This window comes from Poecilia formosa, unplaced genomic scaffold (genome assembly GCF_000485575.1).
Source record: "Poecilia formosa unplaced genomic scaffold, Poecilia_formosa-5.1.2 Scaffold205, whole genome shotgun sequence".
Classification (NCBI taxonomy): Eukaryota; Metazoa; Chordata; class Actinopteri; order Cyprinodontiformes; family Poeciliidae; genus Poecilia; species Poecilia formosa.
The window spans coordinates 512509-537062 of NW_006800144.1; the positions used below are offsets into that span (position 1 = coordinate 512509).

Below are 24554 nucleotides of genomic sequence, written 5' to 3' on the forward strand. Positions count from 1 at the left end.
GTTGCAGGACACTGTGTCTTGAGGACTGGAGTTTGAGACCACTGCCTTAAACCTTTGGCTTCACGATGAGAGGAAAATATAATATTGAGTTATGATCGTTGAATATTGTGGTGATTATGCTATTTTTTTTCTATCGAATCATTGCCTGCTCCACTCCCCTTGTGAATTACAGTTATGGTGGCCATCAAACTGACATTGGAATAAGTGTTTTCAATACAATGTATTGTATTTAAAAGCCCATTCATCTTATCTCGTGAACTTTACTCTGACACACTTGATGCATATCCAGCTGCTCATTTTCTGAGAATCTGCACTAAAAGTATAATCTGTGTTTGGTCTTTTCTTTTCTGCGTTTAGAACCTGCTGTCGGAGAAGGTTGAGCAGATGATGGAGTGGTCTTCTCGGCGCTCAGTCATCCGCATGAACGGAGACAAGTTCCGTCGTTTCGTCAAGGCCCCGCCCAGGAACTACTCCGTTATCGTCATGTTCACCGCCCTGCAGCCTCAGAGGCAGTGTTCGGTCTGCAGGTACACTACCACCACAGCAATAACTGTCATATCCCCTATCATCTACCACGCACGCACGCACGCACGCACACACACACACACACACACATCTGGCCTAGAAATCTGTTGATGTTTGGCTCACCCCTGTCGCCCAGATTGTATATTCATAAAACTGCACATGCAATGGGAACGGCAAATGGCCTTACGTAATAATAACCTGTGGGTTACACTGACATTTTGTTCAAAAATACTCCAGCTAGTCACACTGCCAGTGGGACATGAATAAATTCCACAAAATAAGACCATTGAGACAAAGTTACCCACTTACTTACAGAGAGACTTGGAAACGCTTGTAACACCATCTTTAAATGTGCAATATTTAAAAGTATGTAAGTTTTATATTTAGTTTAAGATGATTTTGCCTCTTACTTTACAAATTAACTTTGAGTCACAAGGTAGAGACAGTAGTTCATTCTCCCTCATTCCTTTGGTTTAGAAAAAACCAGCTGATATAATATATGTAGAATATAAACCTTCCAGTCGACCCACTATTTTATATCAATATTATATTAAAAAAAAGACGACTACAGATTTGAACTGGAAACCATGTTGCTCTTAATGCAACTTCACTTCAGCACAATGGACAGTACCTGGAGCGGCGACGGCTCTGGAGCTGTCCGTTGTTCTGAAAGCAGCTGCAAGTCACCACTGCTGCTTTTTTTTTTTTTTGGATCTCCATGTTTGCTAGCTATACAATTCCATGAATATCTATGCTGAAATCCATCTTAATCACAGCATACAACAACATGACTGGAGTCTAATCAAAGAAAATCTCTGTCAACACCACAGTGTGTCTTTCTATCATCGTAGGGACTTTGCATTGACTTCCCTTCCTTTTTCATTTATTTCTGTAGCCTAACCCTTCCCTAAACCTAAACATTACCAGTTCATGCCTCAACCGAACCTAAACTCAATTCACACCTTAAAGTCCTAAAATTAACTCCACATGCAAAAACGGCACCACATAGGAGTAGTCAGTTCCCACAGTGGGGTATTAGTTGGAAAAATTGTCTTTACTATGTAGCAGATACAAGGCTACACACACACACACACACACACACACACACACACACACACACACACACACACAGTGTTGTATTTCCATCAAACTGACTTTATATTCACTTCCTTTAATTTTAGTGACTGCATTTATGCTCAACCATTACCAGTCTAATCCTAACTTTAACTTAAACTCACTTCACACCAAACCTCTAAACTTAAATAGTGGAGCACAGTAGAAGTGAATGAAAGTGTGAATTAGGACAAGATGCTGACTTTCCACAAATGGCCTCCCTTTGTTGGTGAAAGTGGAGAAAGTGCTCCTCCATATGTTTGACACACCCACAGCCCAGAGTTTATGTGTCTGCATTGGGGGAAAGCATTTCGAGCAAACATGGGAACAGCTGATGGTCAGAGTTGAACCTGACCTGCAAAGATTATCACATCATTTTAGGCAACTTTTAAACACAAACACCTGAGAAATGTCTTACTAATACAAGCAGGATTTTAATACGGTTTTCTAGTATAAATAACTATTAAGAGTACAGCCTATTTGGCATTTTCCTGGGGAAAACAAGAGCATCTCCATATAGTCATGATGAAAACTTGATTTGAAAGTTGGCTACAAACCTAAGTTCTCTTGAAAACAACTTCTGATATTGCAGAGTTTGCATCTACACACAGGTATCTCTTGCAGACCTTTTCATTTTCACACCTGACACTTGATAAACTGGAATATCTGTCTCACTTGGCAAACAGCTTTAAAAAAAGACCTTTAAACGCACATCTTGCTTTTGCCTGTGATCTTTGCACAGTGGGGCAGTAAAATGACTCAATAACTTGGCTCATAACATGTTGTTTTTCGAGTGATTCCACTTAATTGTTTGTCTACAAAGCTAACAGCGTTGTTCTCCTGCTTCATAAACTTGGTGCCGCAGTAGATAATGACGAGTGCTACGGTAGCTCACAGTGTAGCGCTCTACCACAAGGCTGCTGGTTAAGCACTGAAGTTGTCAGATCAAACAAACATTGAGCCGGAGCAGCCAGTAGAGATGGACTTTTAATGTGAACAAGTTGTTTAAAATTTAAAAGTAGGTCGGGAAAACTCATATCCATTGGAAGAAATCCACAAATGCTGCTTAATTCTGTATTGTACAGAAGATTTTAATTATTAATTGAATGATTCCATCTTTTCCTTGTCATCAAAATTAGGGATTCACTGACATGAATATTTGGGCCGATATCAGATGCAAGTGTCGCTGTTTTGGCGAAAAACCGATATTTTACCAGTATTTTAGATATTATATACAATTTAGCCTGATGGAAAATGTAATAAAAATCAAAAGATACAGCTATATTTAGCTTGCTTAAAGCAATAAAACTAATGCAATTTCAGATACAAATAAACCCATGCAAACAAACGGAGCAGATAAAACTGGAAGAGAAGTGTACATAGAATAAAAAGTTATTGGACAGGAGAAAACATAAAAATGACAGATGGCTCAATTAAGATCCTGTCAAAGGTTTTGAAATAGCTTACACAATCTGGGAGATGTGGGGGGGAAGCAGAAAACAATCTGAATAGAGCAAAACATGTAAAAATAGCCCAAAAGTCAGAGTTGAACAATGACCAGTCCCAGAGCGACCAAAGAACCAACGAGAAAGGAGGAAAGTGGGATGTAGAAGTTAGTTTGCTAAAGATCATGTTGGGTGAAGAGGTGCCACATTTTGTGAACTGATGAAAGCCAGTTTGTTGCTTCTGCATTCAGATCCACAGTTTTGCTACGTGACCCCCAGATGTTCAAGTCAAACCAAAGTACACTGTGAAACACGGTGACTCGGGCGTCATGGTGTGGGGATTTTATTATGCCATTGTATCAAAACCTGTTCATCACCAACAGAAATGGTTGTGTTGCCCAATGTAGAAACATTTGCACGTTCTATTACAAATGAAACATCTTAAAGCAATGTTCCCAATATTTTTCTGTATTATTGATGTAAAGATGTCATGAGGATTTTTAGCTTTTGCTTTTTGCTCTTAAAACACATCGCTGTTATTTTGAACACGACTGTACATATAGCCATACCCTGAAGGTAGGTCTTTAAAGTATTTTGAAACAAGAAAATATTACTCTGCGATCCACCCTGCAGTAAAGCTCCTGCTTATTCATCTATGAGAAATCCACCTTTGCCACTAAAGCTCAAACTCTGTTGTATTGTCAGGATGTCTGGCTCAGGTCGAGTGAACATGACAAACACTGACAATTTCATCTGGGAGTCAGAAGCCATGATGCACACTCGTGTTTTACTGTAATGTAAACTTGGGCAGCGGCGTTCGACTATTTAGTGTAAACCTTATATTTGACCACATCGGTGTCTCCAAGGAGACATTAAACCACTTTCTGAAATGAGTACCGTCCTTGTCCATTTTGACCTGATTTCTCACTCTAATCAGCCAGTCTTTTGCCTCATCAGTCTCTTGATTATGTAAGGTATTAATCATGAATCATATGATTCATCAAAATGTCAGCTCTTATTTGACTCCAGAAAGGTATGACTGACTTGCACGTTGCTGAACGATGTTGTTTCACAAAGCCTTCACAAATCCATTTAAACATTTTAAGAATAACTATTTTTATAAGCAATTACTGCATTGCCAAATCTGGCTTATCACATTTTGTGTTTTCATTTTTATGTATTTATTTGTAAGCTTCCATGTGGTTCAAACATACATAACTGGGCACAGATATTATAAGTTTATACGTCTTTCTGATGCTTTTCAGTCATGATTTCTTTTAGTTGCTACATGAACTATTCATATTTATTGAGTGACAGAAATAAAAAAATGAAATTAAATGAAATAACTGAATACATTGTATAGAAATCTTGAATGTTGTCAACAAAATAGTGTTTTGAAACCTTAATTTTTAATGGCAACTGCAGAGACAAATACAAAACCGCACCTAAAAATAACTCCGTCAAACAAATGACGCCTTTCTGTTCTGGCATACTTTGCCCACATTTAAATTGGATGTTATGCTTGCATTTTGTGTAAGTCCTCCCCATGACTATGCATGAAAATTATAACCATTGTTAGCAGCTTGTCTTAAGGTAAGGAACTTCTTTAGTCTACAGTGCAGAAGTGTAGAAAATAACCCAAGCAAATCTGGTGTAAAATATGGAGTGGCATTTTATTGATCACGGTTCAAGAACTTCTTATTTTTGAGCACATATTTATATCATAACCCTCTGTTCTCAGTATGAGTTGCATCTTGTCATGGAGTCGGTTTAGACCGTTGTTCATCTTTGTGTAGACTCATTGAATTTCCCCTTAACCTTTCACACCAAAAGAAGTTATTTATGTCTGATCCAACACATTCCTTTTGCGTACACACTCTTGTTGCTTTTGTCATACATGAAACATGAATGAAATGTCGTTCAGGTGCTATTTAGTTCACTGTATTTCCAATTCCTTAGATGTAGCTAAACATAAAAACTAATACTGCTGCAGTAAAAACCCATTAGCAATCTGAGCGGTTAGTTTTTTTTTCTCACGTCCAGTTTCGGCATGTCGGGCGTACCGTATGGACGACAGCATGTGCCAAGGAAGCTTTGCTCATCAAAGTAGATGCCCCATTGTACCCTGTTAGCTTTGTTGACTTCGATGTAGAGACTTGGATTCGTATGAGTTTCAGTCATTTGGAGTGTGAGCGTGTGCGTGCCTGTTTGAGTTTGTCACCTAGAGGTGCATCCTGGCACCAAGTGTTGCAAGGTTTTCTTCCTTTCTCACCACTGTAAGAAAAGCACATGGTAGGTGACCCGAGCCACTGAGATGTTATAACTCAAAACACACCTGGCGATACTAATGAAACCCTCGGTTTTCAAATGGGTGTCCTTAATAAAAGCTCCATTCAAGGGATTGAAACATTTTAGTAGTAATCATTAAAAGTAGAATTTGGCGTTGAATTCGGGTAAAATGCTTGTAATATCAGCTCTCACCCTGCCAGCCTGAGTTCTGCCTGGATTTATTCAGATGTTTTTATGATCGACGCCACAAAGTGACTCCCCTACCATTAACAGCATCTATAGCAATACAACATCACCTCTCATGTTTCCTGAAGGATGACTTCCCACTCAGTAAAACCTTCAGAGGACATGACCATACTGAGGTGGTTTCAGCATTTAGAAAAGAAAGATGTTTCTGAGACTGAGTGGGACTCTACTGGCAAAGATGCATAGTGCGTGTCTTGGTTCCGTTCTCTTTTTCTTAGTTTTTCATTTTCTGATTATGTTTGTGTGCTAATTTTGTGCATCTGTAAACATGGCCGATGACAATAGAGCATGGTGCAGGAAAGTGAGATGAAAACAGGTCCTGTGAAAACGTTAAGAGAAAAAAGGGAAATTATTGAGCTGATTGTAAACGAAGCATAATAAATGCAATACCTTCTTCTACCAACATTGCAAAGCAGGTTTCTATACATGTCATGTTTAAAGATTTACAATCTTGTAGGGGATCCGTTGTAGAAAACTGGCCACATTTAATCCATTATTCACAAAATGCCATATAAGAGAGTATCACCTTGAAAATAAGCTTTTGAAAAATTAAGCCAGCGTCTAGGATCATAACTATTATGAAAAATTACTTGGGTAGCTGTGATTGTCCTGTTTTTGTTTTATAGACAAGCGAATGAAGAATACCAGGTCCTGGCAAACTCCTGGCGTTATTCATCTGCATTTTCCAACAAGCTCTTCTTCACGGTTGTGGACTACGATGAAGGAGCCGACGTCTTCCAACAGGTAGGCAGTCCGTGTCGCAACCTTGAAGTCTTTCCATCCAAAAGACATTTTAACAGCACAAATAGTATTTATTTATTTTTAAACCAGTACTGTTACTTTTTTAAATTATCTTTTTTTTTTTTATTAGATCTGAAACTTTTCCTACAGTTATATACACCTCTATTCATTTAGACTCAGAGAAATTTGGTGACATGTTTCTGTTTTTTGTTTTGTAGTTTCATTAGCTTTGAGCTCATGTGTTGTGATCACTTATGGATTATATTTCTGAAACATATATTTTTGGTTTTATTTGGTCACCTAAGATGATTTTCTTTTACAATTTAATTATTTTTACCCACTACACCTCAACACCAAGACCTTTCTGAGCCATAGTGGCGCCTGACCACGAGTTGACAAAGAAGGCCTAAGATTTCTTCACTGGAAAGCTGCATTATCTGGATTGTGTGGTTAAACGGTGGAAACGATGTTGACAGCTTTTTTTCCCCCCTGTCATTGGCATAAACAAAATACTGATTAGCAAATCCATTTTACAGCTGGCAGCAGCACTTTAGCGTCATGAAACACCTGCAGAATGCTGGTAATGTAGAAGAGTGAGCGTTGACAGCTTTGCTCTGACTGTGAGGAAATCATCACCAAGTCTGCTGTTCACATTTGGGTGTTTTTTTTTTCTTCTTCTTTCTTATAAGTTGAAGTTTATTTGCATTAATTTCTCAGAGCGTATTTGGGCCAATTAGTGATGGCTTAAATGAAGAAGAGGCAAAACCAGAATATTTAAGAATGTGACGTTACACATAGTTTGGTGAAAAATGTTGCTTTGTCAAACCAACAAGTTGTTGAATGTGTAAACAAAACCAGATTGTTATTTCAATCAATGCATACTGTGCCACCAATAATTATGTGGAAACAGAGGTTGAGCAATACTTGTCTCTACCATCATTTGCTTGACAAAAATAATGCATGACAGATTTACGTTTGACAAATTGATTCTCACAATCGGAGGCTTATGTCCTTTCTTTTTCAGTTGAACATGAACAGCGCTCCAACTTTCATGCATTTCCCTGCAAAGGGAAAACCCAAGAGGGCCGATACGTTTGACCTGCAGAGAATCGGCTTCGCCTCAGAGCAGCTGGCCAAGTGGATCGCCGATCGCACAGACGTTCAGGTACAGCCTGGTAAACTACCGATGCAGACGAATGTGCATTTGCAAGAAACCAAGATTTAATTTGGATGAAATATGGCCAGATCCACTTTTTTTTTTTTTTTTTTAAATGTGGTACAGTTACAATTTCTCCATCTGCTGCCGTTTTAAAGTGCAAGTTTACGTCAATACTACGAGGTTTTCTTTTTAAGATTTCCCATTGCCTTGGTGTGTTGAGGGTCAAAGCACTGCAGGCAATCTTTTTTTTGTTTGTTTGTTTGTTTTGTTATGGTTCACTGTCAGCCTCAAACTCAAGCCCAAATGTAAGTTCTTTTGGGAAATGCAACTTCAGTTGAAAATCTCTGTATTGCTTTATTTAAAAAAAAGAAAAAAAAAAAAAAGAAGCGTTTTAACTAACTCTACACATACAATCAGACCAACACAGTCTGATTTATTGGTGCTGTTTACCAAAATTTAATTCATGGGTTTTATACTCAGAATGGAAGGGTTTAGGCATCTTTATTTTCATATTACATGTAATTGAATAAATTACCATAATCATGAATAAAATTATAATCTGATTAGGAAACTTTACTTTGTCATAAATATAGGTGGGAGAATTTAATAGGATGTGCAAAAGCATCAAAAAAAAGATTATGTTCAAGCTTTCTTCCAAACATTTTGCTTCTATTTATAATCCTGCCATTTAAGTACAACGTTTTTAATGACTGCTTCTTCATATGATGAACTTATGTACAGTTATTGCATAAGTTGGGAAGCATAAAAGTTAGTTTTGCCAAAATAACATTTTATGCACAATAAAGTTTTTCATCTTGCTCTGCATACCACTATTATTTGAGAGACATTATTTTTGTGAGTTGCTGTGCTTTTAAAAATCATAAATTCTTGCCACATGCATCACTGGAATTCATTTCAGAATTTAATTTACGTTTTCAAGGTTGAAACTTGTGCTTTACTCTGGATTTGTACAAAGAGAATATTTGGTTCAGGTTTCAGATGCTCTTGTAGCACTTATTTGAGGCCTTTTTTCTTTGTTGTATTGATTTGCTGATCTCTTATCTCCCTCTTAGATTCGTGTCTTCCGTCCTCCAAATTATTCCGGTACTATTGCTTTGGCTCTTTTGGTGTCTCTGGTTGGAGGTTTGCTGTATCTGAGGAGAAACAACTTGGAATTCATATATAACAAGACTGGATGGGCCATGGCTGCTTTGGTATGATAACTGAATACACACACACACACACACACACACACACACACACACACACACACACCAACTTTAGTGTTAAAACCTTCTAATCCTCAAGGGGAAAGTTATGGTATACAATGAAAAATGTATTTTTTTTTTAATAAATGAAGAAGCACAATACTATTTTATAATAATACTATTTTCAATTTTATGAAAAATGAAGGACTTTTTAGATGTATTTATGTTTAAACTCCACCCTTTGTCTTTGATGTAGCACATGACTTTATTTTTTTTTTTAAATGTCAAAATCACTTGGGTTTTTGAGATACTGACAGAACCTAAAAATTAATCGTTCAGTTTTCTAGACTGAGTTTTAATTGGACATCATGGTGTGATAAGACATCAAAGATCACAAACTGTGTAAAATAATTTCCTTCAGATCTTACAAGTTTAAGCATTAACCATCTTACAACAGAGCTGATCTCAGTTCATCAAGATTTTATGTTTTGTGGGACACAATTAGACAATTACTGAAAAAACAAGGTGTGAAATATGTGGAATTTTAAATTGAAAATTGTGTTGGAACATTTTTTTTAAAATAATGACATTGCCTTATTTTATGTATTTAGTTAAAATTCTCATTATTGCCTCCCCTCAGACTTCAGCTCTCTCAATTTCTGTGTATTTCTTCTTCTTGTTGTTTTCTCTCTGTAACAGTGTGTGGTTTTTGCAATGACGTCTGGACAGATGTGGAATCACATTCGAGGTCCTCCCTACGCCCACAAAAATCCACAGAACGGACAAGTGGTATGAAACACAAACATTTATGTTTATGTCCCTCCATGTTTTAAAAAATATAATATGTCAACCTTCTTCCTCAACTTAACCTTTCTCTGGTACTCTGATCTGTTTCTTTGTCTTTTTAAAATGTTTGTTTATACTTTGTGACATTTTAATGTTTCTCTGTTTTTACATTTTTGTTTCGGTCCATTTTGTCCGCCGCATTTTTTATTTTATTTTTAGATAAATGCTTCTTACTGACGATGCATGTGCAAGCCGTCACATAGGTGCGAATTGGCTGGTCATCATTTAAGTTTGTTCACTCATGTGTGAAATTAAAAGGAAAATCTGTTGAAAACTGAAGAAAATGATTATGTGGAGAGAAGTTGATACAAAAAAAAATGAAAGGAGCTTGAGGATGGATGCTGAAGGAGTAATGAGTGGGATGTTTGAAAAGAAAAAAACAAAAAAAAACAAAAAACACAATAGATGGTACTTTAGAAGCACAACTAAAAAGATATTGCTTCAAATGCCATCCAGACATTTGTATGCACACATGCACAAAAACTCTTCCACCATCAGTCAGGGACAAGGTCAAATACACAAGTGAGCCGTGAGGTTTTTGTGGACACACTTGATCAATTTCACACAGAAACAGGGGGAAAAATCTGCTATTGAAAGGCAGCAGAGCTCTGCACAAACACACAGTGGAGAGACGTCCACACAGACTCCCACAGAGTAATAAAAACACACGTTTCGACCCCCCTCCCCTCTTCACTTTTTCCATTCCACCACTTCTTTCTTGCTCGGTGTAAAAGGCGGTCTATTTATCAGAGGATGTTACCTCTGTCATTTTTCAAACTTTTTGATGATAGGCTACACAGTCATCCAGTGCGGCTTTTAATTTAGCCTTCACCGGTTCTTCTCGCTGTCATTTCTGCAGCCAAGCCCGACTCTTTGCTACTTTCCCTCTGAGCCGGATTTGTTTTCGCCCAGATGAGCTTCTGCACTTCAAAGTGAAAGTAAATGTGACCAAAACCCTAAATCCACATTTAATCACTTAAGTGCAAATAAAAATAGTTTTTTTTTTCTTTTCTGCAGCTGTTACTTCATAAAGATAAAATTCATTCATCTTCACTGCAACTTAAACTCTCGTTACATGTGTTGCACTTTGAGTTGAGTGATATGGATTTAAAGTTTTATCACGATATTTTGTAGTACTGTTGTGATAATAATAAAACAACTATTTATTACTCTGTGTTTCTACAACTGTATGATGGCAAACTCAAGTACTGCTCTTGAGAAACACACCCATTGATATGATTTTTTTTATAGGACACCAGTAACCGACAGAAGTATGATTTGTACCACTAAACTGCACATAGTAACTGCATTTAATTTTATTTTCAAATGTAATGACACTATCATTGAACAAACAAATGGAAAAAATACTAAAACTATCAATCCAGACGATGCGTAAATCAACATTCTTATCATGATGAATGATAAACGGTATGATAAATGCACACTATTCAAATAAAAGTGAAACCAAATGTTGCCACAGCAGATTCATAAGGTAAGAATAGAGCCTAGAGAGATTGAAAATATTCCTTTTGTTTACAATGTATTCTCTAAATCCCTAGTTACACAATGGTGACAAATCCCACATGCTTAATAATCCTTGTTACGTTGTGAATTTTGCTTTTCCTTTCTTTGCTCGTTCCCTGACTCCGTCATTCTCTGTTCATTTATTCTCCATTTCCAGTCCATCTTTTGCATCTCTGACTATTCACACATTATGCAGCAGTTCTTAAGCTGAAGTGTGTTTTTTGTATATAGCTAATCTGAATAATTCCTTCTTGCCTGTCTGTCCTTTTTTATTTTAATACCATGTTCTGCCCTTTAGATGACTGAACACGGTGATGATGGCAGCATTAAAGCTTAGTCAAGTGTTAAGACGGGCTTTTGGATATAAGCAGAAATTAATTCAGCAGTTTTAAAAACTGGAGCTATGGGCATATTTTTTAAATGCATTGGTCAGCAGGTCATAAAAGATTTCCTACCAAGCAGGCATAAACTATTTTTATTTTTTCAGATAGGTTCAGAAACGGCTGCATCAGTGTACGATTACATAAGAACAGAGGAGAACTTAAAGCACGCTGTTTGCACTTTGCAGCTACTACGGAAATGCATAACCAAAGTGTTTTCTGTTGGAAATTTGCCTTTATTGTACAATCTTTCATTCTTATTTTTGTTTTTCTTTGCTTACTTTGAACATGCTTATTTTTATTTGCCTTTAACTTGTTGCTGGCACATTGAATTTCCCCAGAGTTTCTATTTTTATTGAGGGGGAAAAAACTTGCTGAATGCCTGATGGCGTCACTACAGTGTGAATGTTTCACAGTTAATTAGAATATTATCAAAGCTAATTTATTCTGTAATTCTTTTCAGAAAGTGAAACGCGTGCAGTTGAAACCAGAAGTTTACATACACAAAAATAAATGCAACTTTTTTTTCTCACTGTCTGAAGATGAATCAGACCAAGCGTCTCTTGTTTTAGGTCGGTCAGAATTACTAACTTAATTTCAAATGCCACAAAAATGAGAGACTGTGTCAGATTTATTTATCTGTAAAACTCTCAGCATGAGTTTCAGCTGTACATGCTTTATTTCTTGTAAGCGCAGCAGTCTTGATGACATGGAGCACAGCGACACGATGCATGCTAACCCTCTACATTTGACGTTCTTGGGCTAACAGACTGAAATAGTTAAGGATTAGCCACATTGGATCCTTTCTCTCTCATTCTGTGTGTTGTGACAGTGAATGGCTTCATGGCCGCTGTGCTCACCATATTGAATAGATTCCCATCTTCTCCTTTTTCTACTCCTCCCTCGCCTTTTTTTATATAACTTTCTCTCATCCCCCTTCTCTAATCCCTTCATCTTCCCAGACAGTGTAATTCCTTTAAAATGATGAGCGAGCGAAGCCAGGTAGACTCCATTGAAAGGATTTGTCAACTGACAAATGGCACAACAAAGTAGATGGAGCTGCTGTGCGTCACACTGTGCAGCCACGAAATACCGCTTGCTCATTTTTTTTTTTTTCCTTTTTTTGTGCTTATACCCTCACAAAATGGGACATGGTGGAGGTTAGCTTTAACAAAGCTATACACAAATTTGACAGGCACAAATTTGTTACACAGTCAGCAGCACTTGTACGCTCCCTGGGAGGAAGCGGTTGTGTGTTCTCTATTTGAGCTTCACAATCTAATGACTCCAAAAAATACGTTTTTGTCACAACCCTTTGAACACTGCGACGCGGCTAATGACGGCACGAACTCGAGAGTAAGACAAAAAGAACGACAGAGGCTGAAGAAACGTGTGTGAGGCCAGGGACGGCTGCAGGATGTCATCGGAACACAAACCCAATCACATCCCCATCGCTCAAAACCAGCACAGAGCATCCCGGCCCGCACCAATATGTGGCGTGATGCGCATGGCACACAAACACGGCGCAGCTGACCCACACAAGACCAAACGCGCACAATGCGACACAGAAACGTGCATAGCATGCACAGCATGCACATGCCTACATAGCATATTTGTTACACGTTAGACTGAATAATAAAAAAGGCAAAGAGAACGAAAGCCCAACTTTAGGCAGGATCACTTCCTATTGTCTGACATCCAGAAGAGAAATAGGTGAAGTGGCAGCATTTGCTTCATTTCTGCTCTTTTTATCAAGTGTTTTGTCGAGATTTAAAGCTGCAGTTTTTAAGTTTTACAGAACATGATTTTTTACATGTGTTAAAATGATTCATTATTATGTCGTGACAGCATAATGAGACAGATAATCTGTGAAAAAATTTAGCTCTTTTGCCTTTTTCCGGTGCTCCAAGTACCAACTGTAGAAATACAATGTTCAGTCAGAAACAACCAGTCAAAGCTAGGAGGAGGCTTAAAGCTCTGTCAATCACCCTCGTGAATGCGCCACTCACACTCTCGCCCTTTCTTTCTGCAATGCTAAAGCTAGTTTACCGCAACATGACCTGCAATGAATGATAAGGCCAGTTAGCATGGTTATAAATAATGCTAGATGAACTGTTTTCTCCCGAAACAGTGAGTGTTTTATTCTTCCATTAGAACATTGAGCAGCATGTACACAAACACTATTGACAGCTCTAGGACACTCCTCCTGGCTCTGGTTGGTTGCTTTTGACTGTTAGTGATGCATTTTTGCAAACCACAAGATGAGGTGGAGGAGCTTGATCTTTTTTCCCAAAGATTATCTATCTCACACGGTGTCAGTTTTAGCAAATATGGAGAAAACGTGTTGTTGTAAAGGTTGCATATTGCAGCTATAGTTGTTTAAAAGTCTGTTTATTCATTTTCAGTTAGTTTCAACGTGCAGCCACATTTAGCTCATGAAAGAAGCACTAGCTAGCAAACTGCGGTCACCCCCACAGACGCACACAGATGTATTGACACATAAAACTACTTTTCATTTCTTTTTCCACAATTTTGCTAATAAGGGGTTAAAAAAAGTCAAACGTCAAATAATTCTAATTCAACTTTTGTTTTTTTTTTTAAATGCAAAGGAAAATCCTCAAGCTATGCACGATGTGGACTAGGGCTGTTGTAAACGAATATTTTAGTAATCGAGGTACTCGAATCATTCGAGGAATCGTTTCAGCCCTAATGTGGACATTTGCTGCCTGCAGAAAAGCTCTGCCTGCCTTTTTCGTTCTTTTTAAAGTTAGTGGGTGCGTTCCGGTGGGTACTTCCTCAGCCAGCTGACATTAGATTTTCGTCAAGCTATTGCCGTGTCTACAGCAAAACATATTCAGCGTCGTAATTTCCAATCACATGCTTAACATTCTACGGATCATTTTTGGTGTAAGCTGCATTGACTGTAGCTGATCCAAACTGCAGCCCTTCTAGACGGCAGAGTTCTCGTTAAGCAGAGCTTAAACCTCAAGAGTCGCAATTAAAAATGTTGGTCGTGGATGGAGAGGACTTTACAGTGCAAATTGTGCTGTGGTAGTCGGTTTCAACACATTTAAATGTTGGTGTTACAATTCAGCTCAGCTCTGAATTATTGGGGTGAATAATGATGAGAACCAGATGGTGAAACCCGACTGGATTTAACCTCGTTTATTGAGTTTGCTGAAGAGATTAAATAAATGGAGACGAACATGGCCGCTTTGCTGCAATCTGGAAAAAGGAGCATTAACTCAATAATAGCAAATAGACTCGTCACTACTGGTTAGAGAAACAGGACTAAACCTGAACTAAGGTACATTTATGGTGTAGTTTACAGGTATCTACTTATTTAAAAAGGATCCTATCACAAGTAAAAAAAAAAAGGTTAGATGAACATATTACTTTACATAAATAATACCTGATTATGTCAGAACATTGAGTGCAGAGGAACAATATTGTAAGTTACTGTTAAATTGAGGGCTTGTGTATAAATCTGTGTGGGTATAATTACAGTACATTTAGTACTCAATGCAAATTCATTTTGATTTTGTCTCAGGAATAATTGATTACTAGTAATATTATTCTAGTCTGATCATATAAAAGTGTACCCTCATAAATTGTATGATCAAAATTTAATTAATTTCACTGGTGGTAAAAACAACAAAAACATTCATAATGGTGACCTATTTAAACTGCTACTTCACATAGTCACAATCATTCATAATATTGATAATGACTTGCAGGGATTTTAAAAAAGTAATTAGATAATTATTTAATTTATTAAAACATCTTTTTTTTTTTTTTACATTAAATATCATTCTGCACAGTCATGGCCAACACTGACTTTCCAGTGAGACAGAGTTCTTTTGCAAAAACATCCTGTTGAGAATACATAATTCTGTATTTTTCCTTCCATCTCTTTTAGCCAGTTGTAAAGCTAAAGCTAAAGGAAATGACATGTTAGGAAACACACTCAAAGCTAAGGGTTAAAGGGTATGAACCACTAGGGAACGCCCTGTTTAGGGCGTAGCTCGGATAGAGGCTAACAAAAGTAATGGAAAACTTTGTCTGTTTGCTCCTAATGGTAGCATTAGAAATGGACCAGCTGGATTTTAGTATTAATAAATGAATTCATGAATTCAACTCACTGACTCTTCTTCAACTTCATACATCAAAAACTCAGCATGGAGAACAGATAAATTCTCCACAATCCTTAAAGTACTGAGTGCTGGATGTGGAGGTCACACAACGGTAGCTGTTTTCATGGTAGGTTGTAACCCTATATGGGTTTTCAGAGCCAAATTATAATCTTCCAAAAATAGTGAGAGTTAATGTGTTCACAGGTTTTTCTGTTTTCATGAACTTCTGTCAAAAAAAATTGAACTTTGCCATTTTGATCACAGCACTTGTATTGCTGGTCTACAAGCCCCATTTACCGTCCCACTCAGGACTACTGCATTTATACTTTTCACAGTGATTGTTATTGCAATAATTTTGAGGTGAGTCAACTTTAACAAAAGTTAAAAAATGTTTGTGTTTTGAACACTAACTCTTTCTTAATTCCACCGATAAGAAAGGCCTTAACGCTTAATTCATCATAGCAACCTTTTAATTAAAATGGCATTAAGCCACCACTCCAGCTAGACTGGATGCAGTCCAAAAAACTAAATTAGTAGTATAACTAAGCCTGCTGAGGAAATGGAAGTTATCTCATTTTGATGATTGACGTCTCCTCAAAAGAAATATGGATAAGAGAAAAAACACTTCAAACTGCTTTAACTGACTCCAGAGTAATTAAGCTGAAATCTCAATGGAGTGTGTAAACACCGCATTGCATAAATATCGAGAAGATGATGAAATTGTGAAACATAAACCTGTGACTAAAGTAGATCTTATTTACTTAAGACTCAGTGAACCAACAACTATTTCCCTTATTTTTTTAGAAGTGATAGATAAATGGGTTATTTTTTTGTTGTTGAGGATCAGCTTTGTTTTAGGTTTTATCATAGCTGACACTCTTGTCCTCAACAACTTGAAAAAAACCCAGTTCCTATCATAATAGCAGTTTGAACACAGCCATTATAAATCACCTCCTGGTGTAAATTATACACCTGTTTTCACTTCGTATCTCTTCTATATGGTATTTGCCTTCTTCTCACTGTTTTTTTTTTCCCTGTTTTGTTGATTTTTCCATTTATCATCTTCCCTGTCTGAGTGCCTCCTGACCTTTATCAGCCCAAAACAAATCCAAAGCACAGATTCAGGCACACACTGTATACGCAAATACACCATAGCGGATGGAAAAGGGATACATTTGGCTAATTGTAAAGGTTATCGGCCCACACTGATTATGGGTTGACATTATTATGGTTTGCCTTTATATATATATATATATATATATATATATATATATAAATCAACAAAAAGAGGAAAAAAAGGGGGGTAAAATCGCGCTTATTGCTCACACATTGTCAGCTTCTACTTGTCAAATGGAAGCATGTAATCGATATTATTTGTTGGAGCTTCTGCTTTTGTCTTTGCATATTTTCTTTGAATTTGTCGTATTGTGGAAGTCCTTGACAATCACTTGCAGGCCTTGTTACATGGCTTTAGCCTTACTTATTTAAAAGCTTTTTCTAAAATAAAATTAAAAAACACTTTAGAGAAGCCTCTTATTTTCTATTAAATATTGAAAATTTGGTTTCTAGTGTACTTCCTATTAAAAAAAAAATCTAAATTTTTGGAGTCCATGTTCTCAAAAAGAGAGAGAAAAAGAGCATGGACACAAATTTACAATGTGCCGCTCTGTTCGCTGAAAAAACGTATTCTTCACATTTTTATTTTAGAAACCTACTAATGAAAATGTACTGATGCATATTTCCCTCACAGCGGGGGGATTGGTGTTAGATTTCTTATGCTAGCTTGGGTCTTGATTGAACTGAGCTCTTGGAATACTAATCATGTTCACAACAACCTCATCACAAAACCGCACAGCTGACGGCGTTTTCTCTGGGTTGCAAACAAATCCACACATTTTACCAGTGTGCTTGACATGTGTGAACTAAAATTTTTAAAGAAATTTAAAACATTTTTCATGCAACTTTTCAATTTATTTTAACACTGGGTGGTTTTAGACATTTGTTAAACCCAATTAACTCAATTGCTCTTTCTCAAAATCTAAAGGAAGAAAAAGAAGCTAATCCATCAAATTAATTGGAGTGGATGCAAGATGCAATTGTACCTGACAGGTCTCCAGTATAGATCTACTTAATGCCTTAAAGCAATTCTCAGCCAGTTTAAAATGAAGAAGAGGCAGGTTTCCGTTTACTTAGAAACATACAGTTACTGTACGAAAGTAGCAAGAAAATGATGGTTCATATTGTTCTGTTTTTAATAAAACGGTGACTTTAAGATAAAACAAAAAAAAAAAACAGATTAAATTAGCAAATACAGATCCAAATGGTGACATGCTTATGAATATTATGTGGAATATATTTTACGCTATTCTAAAGGGGCAGTATTACTTTTAGGTCTGTCATAATAAACAATAAATCATTTAATCGTTTGATAAACTCAATCATTTTTATTTGCTTGATTTATCGTTTTTCTCTTTTTTTTTTTCTTTTTCCCTCTTTTTACCAAAAACTGAATTATCAAAGTCTTCAGTCTGGTGTTTTGGTCTCAACTATCCCTTTTCTTGAAAGATTTTATTTTATTTTATTTGTTGTTTCTGTTGTTGATTTATTTTGGATATTCCAAATGTCTTCCAGTTTAAATGGTCATTATATTGACCTTTGAGAATGCGTTCTTGCATTTTTATTATGCTATTGTTACTATTGTATTATTTGAAAATGTTCTGAAAACAATATTATCATTTATCGCAATAGGTTCTGGGACAATTTATTGTCCAGCAAAATGTGTTATCGTGGCAGGCCTAATTACTTTGTCAGAGTAGATTTTGGTAAATAAAAATATTAGCCGAAACCAAAATCTTCCATAATTTTCACCTCAACTATACAAGTTAACTTATAAACTGCTTTGTGAGTTTATTTTTAAAAGCTCCTTTTGGGTTGATATTAGATTTATGTTTTACGTAACGGTATGTTTTTTTCCTCTCTGCTCTTACCGTCAGGCCACCTGATCGTTTGTCTTTCTAACTTCACACACAGCCACATGTCCCTCTGGTGAGCAAATTTGTTCCAAACAACAAACTTTATCAGAGATCTCTGGTGCTTACGTAGATACACTGGGACATGCACACTCTGTGCTCGGCACACTAATGAATAAAACTCCTGCATTCTAATCCATCAGATTAATTGGAAGTGCTCGGCCATGGATTGAGGAATTTTTCATCCCAAAAGCAGCAGGTCTGCTTCCAACCTCTCTGCGTTTTTTCTGTTGTGCTTTTGTTTGCACTGAGAGGACTATACACGGAGATCCGTATTCCAGAATAGTGTGTAATGTTTCTTTTCTTGATATAGCGGTATTACGAGTCTCCCTTTATGTGACGTAATGTGAATTTTAAAAGTACGGCTGATGGTGCGGCACAGATGATGGTTACGTTGGTTTAATATATTGCCAGAAAGCGTAGGATTCCAGTGAGTTTTGTATCACATGTATATTTTAGAAGTTAAATTAGGACCATCTATATGTAAATATAGCAAATAAGGAATCTCGTAGGTTGCTAAATAAAAACGAATAAAATATGTAAAACACTTAATCCCACATGAATAGAGAGATGTTTATGAACTCACGACAGCCCTCAAAATCAACTGTGCTGTTCAGCATCATGTCACAGTTTCTCTGCGTTATCCCCTCCTCTCGTCTTCGTAGCACATCAGTCATTTTTTAGTGAGAAGTTGACGCTGCTCCATCAAGCAGCTCGGCTGAATAAGCACTACTAAGGTGAAACTTAAGGAGCTTGAAGAGTGTTTGTATTTCAGAACAGAATCGCATAAAATGCATTTTACGTCCCACTCCAGATTGTTGGACTGTTTCTCTTTCCCGTTCTGGGATAGCCCTGCCATCATTATTTCTGTATCAACTGGATAAAGAAGACAAGCGGCGCCCTCTGCTGAATGGCAACCAAACTACATCACTGAAGAAAGATCTGAGCTTAACGTTATAAATAAATTGGAACTAACTTTAATCTAATAAACCATTAGTTGTAAGTTATTTATTTGTTTGGATCGCTAGTTAATATTGTACTCTTCTTTTTTTTAGAATTGATAAAATAACCTCCAGTTTCATCTGCCCTTGTTGCATTGATCAGGAATAGAAGGATTTAACTCTTATAATTGAAGCTTGATCAGAAAAGCCTTCCCCATATGGATAAAAAACAAACTTTTCCTCCTCCATCTTGAAAGACAGCCACTTTACCACTATCTGAGTTGCTATAGCAGAGCACCAAGGTTTTGTTGGAACAGAAAGGATGTTTTTTTGTCTTTTAGTGTTTTTCCTCTCTGTCTGCTTTCAAATGCAAACGTTCTTTATGTCTCTCCACTGAAGCAGGACAGCATGCCTGCCTCCTTTGTCATCTCCCATTCAACTCTTCATCCTTAAACTCTGTGGCAGTCAAGTGGAAAGCCAGGCTCTGTGTGCCGTAAACTCAGATACTAATAATTTTATGTTTGCTTGATTTCTTTTAAGACCTCTGTTTTGTCTCCCGTGGTCTTTCACAATGATTTTTCCCCATCGCTTGCTGACAGATGTCTGTTGAGTTGGGCCTCAGATTTTTAACCAGAAGTGCTCAGTTGTGCAGCAACAGTCCAAAAGATTGCACTGCTTGTAACTGTGAGTCATAATGGTCACTATTTTGGGCAGTTCTTGCAAAGTTAGCAGTCCTGTTCTTAGGAAACCTTTTAGCACCAGCTGCTGCTGGTCTGTATATTTAATGAATCTTGCTTTTATTAGCAATTTCCCAGTCGTTCTGTCACAGTTGTAGCAAAAATAAATAAAAAAATACACCATTTGCCACGACACTTTATTCTCTTGTTTTTATTCTGTTAGCTTCTGTCACAGAGCCTGGATAGGAAGCTACCAGTTGATTTTTATAAAGTGAGACCAGACAAGTGAATCTCAACAGACACAGACTCATTTATTAAGTTTGAATGTTATTAAAGCCCTCATTTATTTTAGGAACTTTTTCACTAGGTGAAGCACATTATATGGATAAATTGCACACAGGAAAATGTTTGAAAGCCTTTTAATTATGATTTTCTTCTTACAGTTAATGACATGACATTTAAGACTGGAATGTTACATCAAGACCAATAAAAAAAAACTATTTTTATAAACAGAAACGTGTTTAATACCTGCCTCATCGGGTCATTTCAAAAGGTACTTTTAAAGATAACAAGTCTAATCAGGATTTATACACTAATTTATTGTACGGCTGGACAATAAATCTATAACAATATAGTGATAGATATGTGGTCAATATCAATAGATGATACGTCCGACAGAATATTCAATCATTTCACTGAACTTCGATCAAGAACCACACTGCATTCTGGGGGATGTAGGCAGAGGACAGACTTTAGTCGCTCAACCTCTCATGGACAGTTAAGCTAGGTTGGTGGCATCCACTCACTCACTCACTCACTCACTCACTCACTCACTCACTCTTTGGTAACTGGTAACCTAGCAACAGCCTGTTCATGTTTGACCACAGTGCCTCATAACTTCTTAAAAATAAACAGCCTGGAGTGAAAACTGGATAAAACATGAAAGGTTGCATCACTACCTTGGCAGTATTTCAAATATTTAAAACAATAAACTAATCAAAAATGATCAGTATCGACTGATATGAAACATCTGTCATGATACATGTTGTCCAGCCCTGATTTATTGAATACGACTGTATTTTGAGTCTCTTCAACTACCTTTTTTTTCTGCAGGGTTTGTGTGTTGCAAGGCTTAAAATGCTCTATTTAAAAATATATCAGCTGTGAATCTTGCACAGCAAGTTTCCACTGCAAACTGAACAGTGAATGATTTGATTCTGTGATCAACTGAGACTCACTGCTGATTCAGGTTGACCTTACTGCTCTATGGAGGTAATTCTCATAGCACATGTACAGATTTATTCATGGACTGACGTATGCACATTTTCGACGAACATCTCTCAAGCCGTCTGGGTTTATAGAAAATCATCTCAAAGCAAGGAGACGTTTCCTTGACACTCCATTCCGGTTTCCTGCTTTCAGAGTAATAAAGTAAATATATTATGAAGTCGGAGCTTGAATGCCATTTGGCTGCAACTGAGTGTAGATTATCTAACATAAAGCAATGTTATCGTACTCGAAGAATAAAGGGATATTATTTATCTCTGCAGACTGCAGAAGTTTCTTTACCTGAATAGTACGTGTTAAGATTCATTTTTCCATGTAATTTTTTTCTTGTAAGATTAAACTTCCTCAACAGAGTTTCAGTGTTTCGGGGGATTTAAACCAAAATAAAAAAAATAAGTTTTTGGTTTTCAAATGGAAGGGCTGTGAATAAGAAAAAAAAAAAAAAGCTCTGCTTGATACTTGTAGTTTCCTACAGCACATTTATTTTACAAATTTCCCCATGTAACCGAACACATTGCCAGCTGAAAATAACACTGCCAAGCCTAACGTCTGCCTCTCTCTTTCTTCTTCTCTTTCCCACAGAGTTACATCCACGGCAGCAGCCAGGCTCAGTTTGTGGCCGAATCTCACATCATCCTGCTCCTGAGTATCCTTTGGTTGGCTTGTTTGTCTCCAAAATGCTAATTGCAGAGCAACTTTAAGGTCCCCGATACATCCGAGGCTCATTTTGGCAATACTTCTCCTTTATTCACCAACACATGTTGCAAAGCAAGTTGCCTCCTATGTCGTACGCCTTTCAAACTTTGGATATCAAAGCATCGCCTTCTGTGTCCAATCTGTAAAACAATGACACCAACTTGGCTTGACAATTAGACAAATTGCTCATCTTTAATATTTCCTCCTTTAGGGGATTTGTTCCAGAGTCTTGTGAAAAGCTCTGTGGATGTTTGTAGACTGGATTGGCAGCATGTATTTTTTTTTTTTTTCTGTCTGCATTTTTCTACTTTCTGCCTGTGTGCCCATGTGTGCCTGCTCTGACGCCTGCTTCTATTTATCAATAATTATACCGTTCACTTCTAACCATTGTATTTATCGCAGTGGACATAGCTGGGCCAAGGTTGGCCTTGCTGCAGAGAAATGTTTGTTTGTTCATCCTCATAGTTTAGCCTTCCGGTCATATTTAGATAAAACACACACACACAGAGACACACACCCACACACACACACACCACACACACACTCATCTGTCCAAATGTTAACACATCAAATTTTGTTTGGTGGGCTGGTGGTATTGAGACCTTTTTGTAAAAATGTTTTTTTATTTTTATTATTAGAGAAATCCTCCATTTAGTTTGGTTCTTCAAATGTAAATTGTTTCCTTAGTGTAAAAAGGAATATCTGTAACAATCGGTATCTGCGTTTTCATTTTGGATTTGCAAAAATGAATTTGCTTAATGGAAATGCGGGAATATCGAAAGAACGGTTGATTTTCACTAGGATGAGGTGTTTTTTTTTTTTTTTTCTCTTTTGACTATATCAAAATGATCATTTTACTGGATGTGGTAGAAGGATGGCGATGCGGCCTGGTTTCCAGCAGCGTTTCTTATTTTATGGAAATAGCAAATTTTGAAGATTTTTTTTTTGACATTATCAGAATATCAAAAAAAAGTTTTGCACACTTTTTGTAATGGAAACACAGCTGCAGAGTTTGAAAATACATCCAGAATCCCCTTTCACTACTTCTAGTTCTTGCTTCTATTACTTCAGTGTTTTCAACTAAATAGTTGCCAGCTGGCTTGTCTGCCAGTTTCCAGACTGGTAAAGATTGTGTTACTTGGACAACTGTGTTATTGAACCAACAAAGACCAAATCACAACTTTCTAGATTTGGCAAGAAGACTTATTTTTGGAGGAGAGAAATGCTGCTCACAGGAATCTTATGTCACAACGCAGAAGCCAAGCAAAACAAATGCTTTTAGCTGCACTGGGATCTGAGACAAATTCTTCTACTTGCCTCTCACATGTGATATAGCAGCAGCTGAAAAGTAGTTCAGGTGCTTAAGTATATTCTTTAAATTGTTTTGAGCTTTACAGAAACATACACTCGCTCTTATTAATTACTGCTGGAGTCATTGATGTGACATGAATTTTGTTTCTGAAATCCTAGGCAGGTAGGCATTTGCAACCTCACTGCAGAGCCTTAATCTGGGTGTCACAGCCTTCGATCGATCTGTCGTTTCCGCAGCCGGATCAAAATGATGTGTTGGCTTCTACTCAGTTTGTTTTCCATGCAGAAATCTCAGTTTTAGCACCAATTTTAACAGTGGATAGAAGCTACGACTAGTCATGCTGTGTTTAGTTATTACAGCGCAGTGGATTTCAGCTGTTTAAAATGAGCAAAACGGGTTTTAAAAATGTAAGAAAATAGCTTGACAAAAATAGGTATTGCTAATTTTGTCTTTCTGAAATGTAGTTTCCTGATACACCTCATCCCTTTTTACAGTTTGTTCCTATATATATATATATATGTAGATATATATATATTTAGTAGTTTAACTATTTTAGTGAGGTTCGTTGCATAATTAAACAATGTGCACTATGACCTACAGAAATAATCTACGCTGATCTAGTTTCAGCAAATGATTAAGTTTCTGCACAAAATCCTTTTAAAGCACTTTTCAAAAGGACTTCATGGTGTGCTTGTCCATTTACTGTGTCCACGCTGTCTGGATTAGTTTGAAGGATTTTATGTATATTTATTTATTAGCTGAGCTGAACCCATATTTCTAAAAGTTCCTTCTGGGTCATTTTGCTTTTCCAGCTCCATCTTGCTTCGTATGTGTCTTGTTTCCTTGACAACATTTTCCCAGATGCTGCGATCACCATGGGAATGGTTCTGCTTAACGAAGCCGCCACCTCTAAGGGAGATGTTGGCAAGAGAAGGAGTAAGTGTTTCTTTCTTTCTTCTTTTTTTTTGCACAACATAGTTAGTAAAAGGGCTTAGTCTAAACT

The 24554-nt window shown here is 37.0% G+C and overlaps 1 protein-coding gene across 1 annotated transcript in view; it reads left to right on the plus strand.

Annotated features, from left to right (window-relative positions):
* The first annotated feature begins 325 nt into the window (after positions 1-325).
* The window catches only part of LOC103148420 (tumor suppressor candidate 3), a 34815-nt gene continuing 10586 nt past the window's right edge, over positions 326-24554 (plus strand). The window contains exons 1-7 of the mRNA XM_007567183.2: positions 326-527; positions 6245-6362; positions 7384-7524; positions 8592-8732; positions 9426-9515; positions 22126-22189; positions 24413-24487. Of these exons, the coding sequence (XP_007567245.1) occupies positions 385-527; positions 6245-6362; positions 7384-7524; positions 8592-8732; positions 9426-9515; positions 22126-22189; positions 24413-24487 (772 nt within the window). The 5' untranslated portion in view covers positions 326-384. The remainder of the gene's footprint in view (positions 528-6244; positions 6363-7383; positions 7525-8591; positions 8733-9425; positions 9516-22125; positions 22190-24412; positions 24488-24554) is intronic.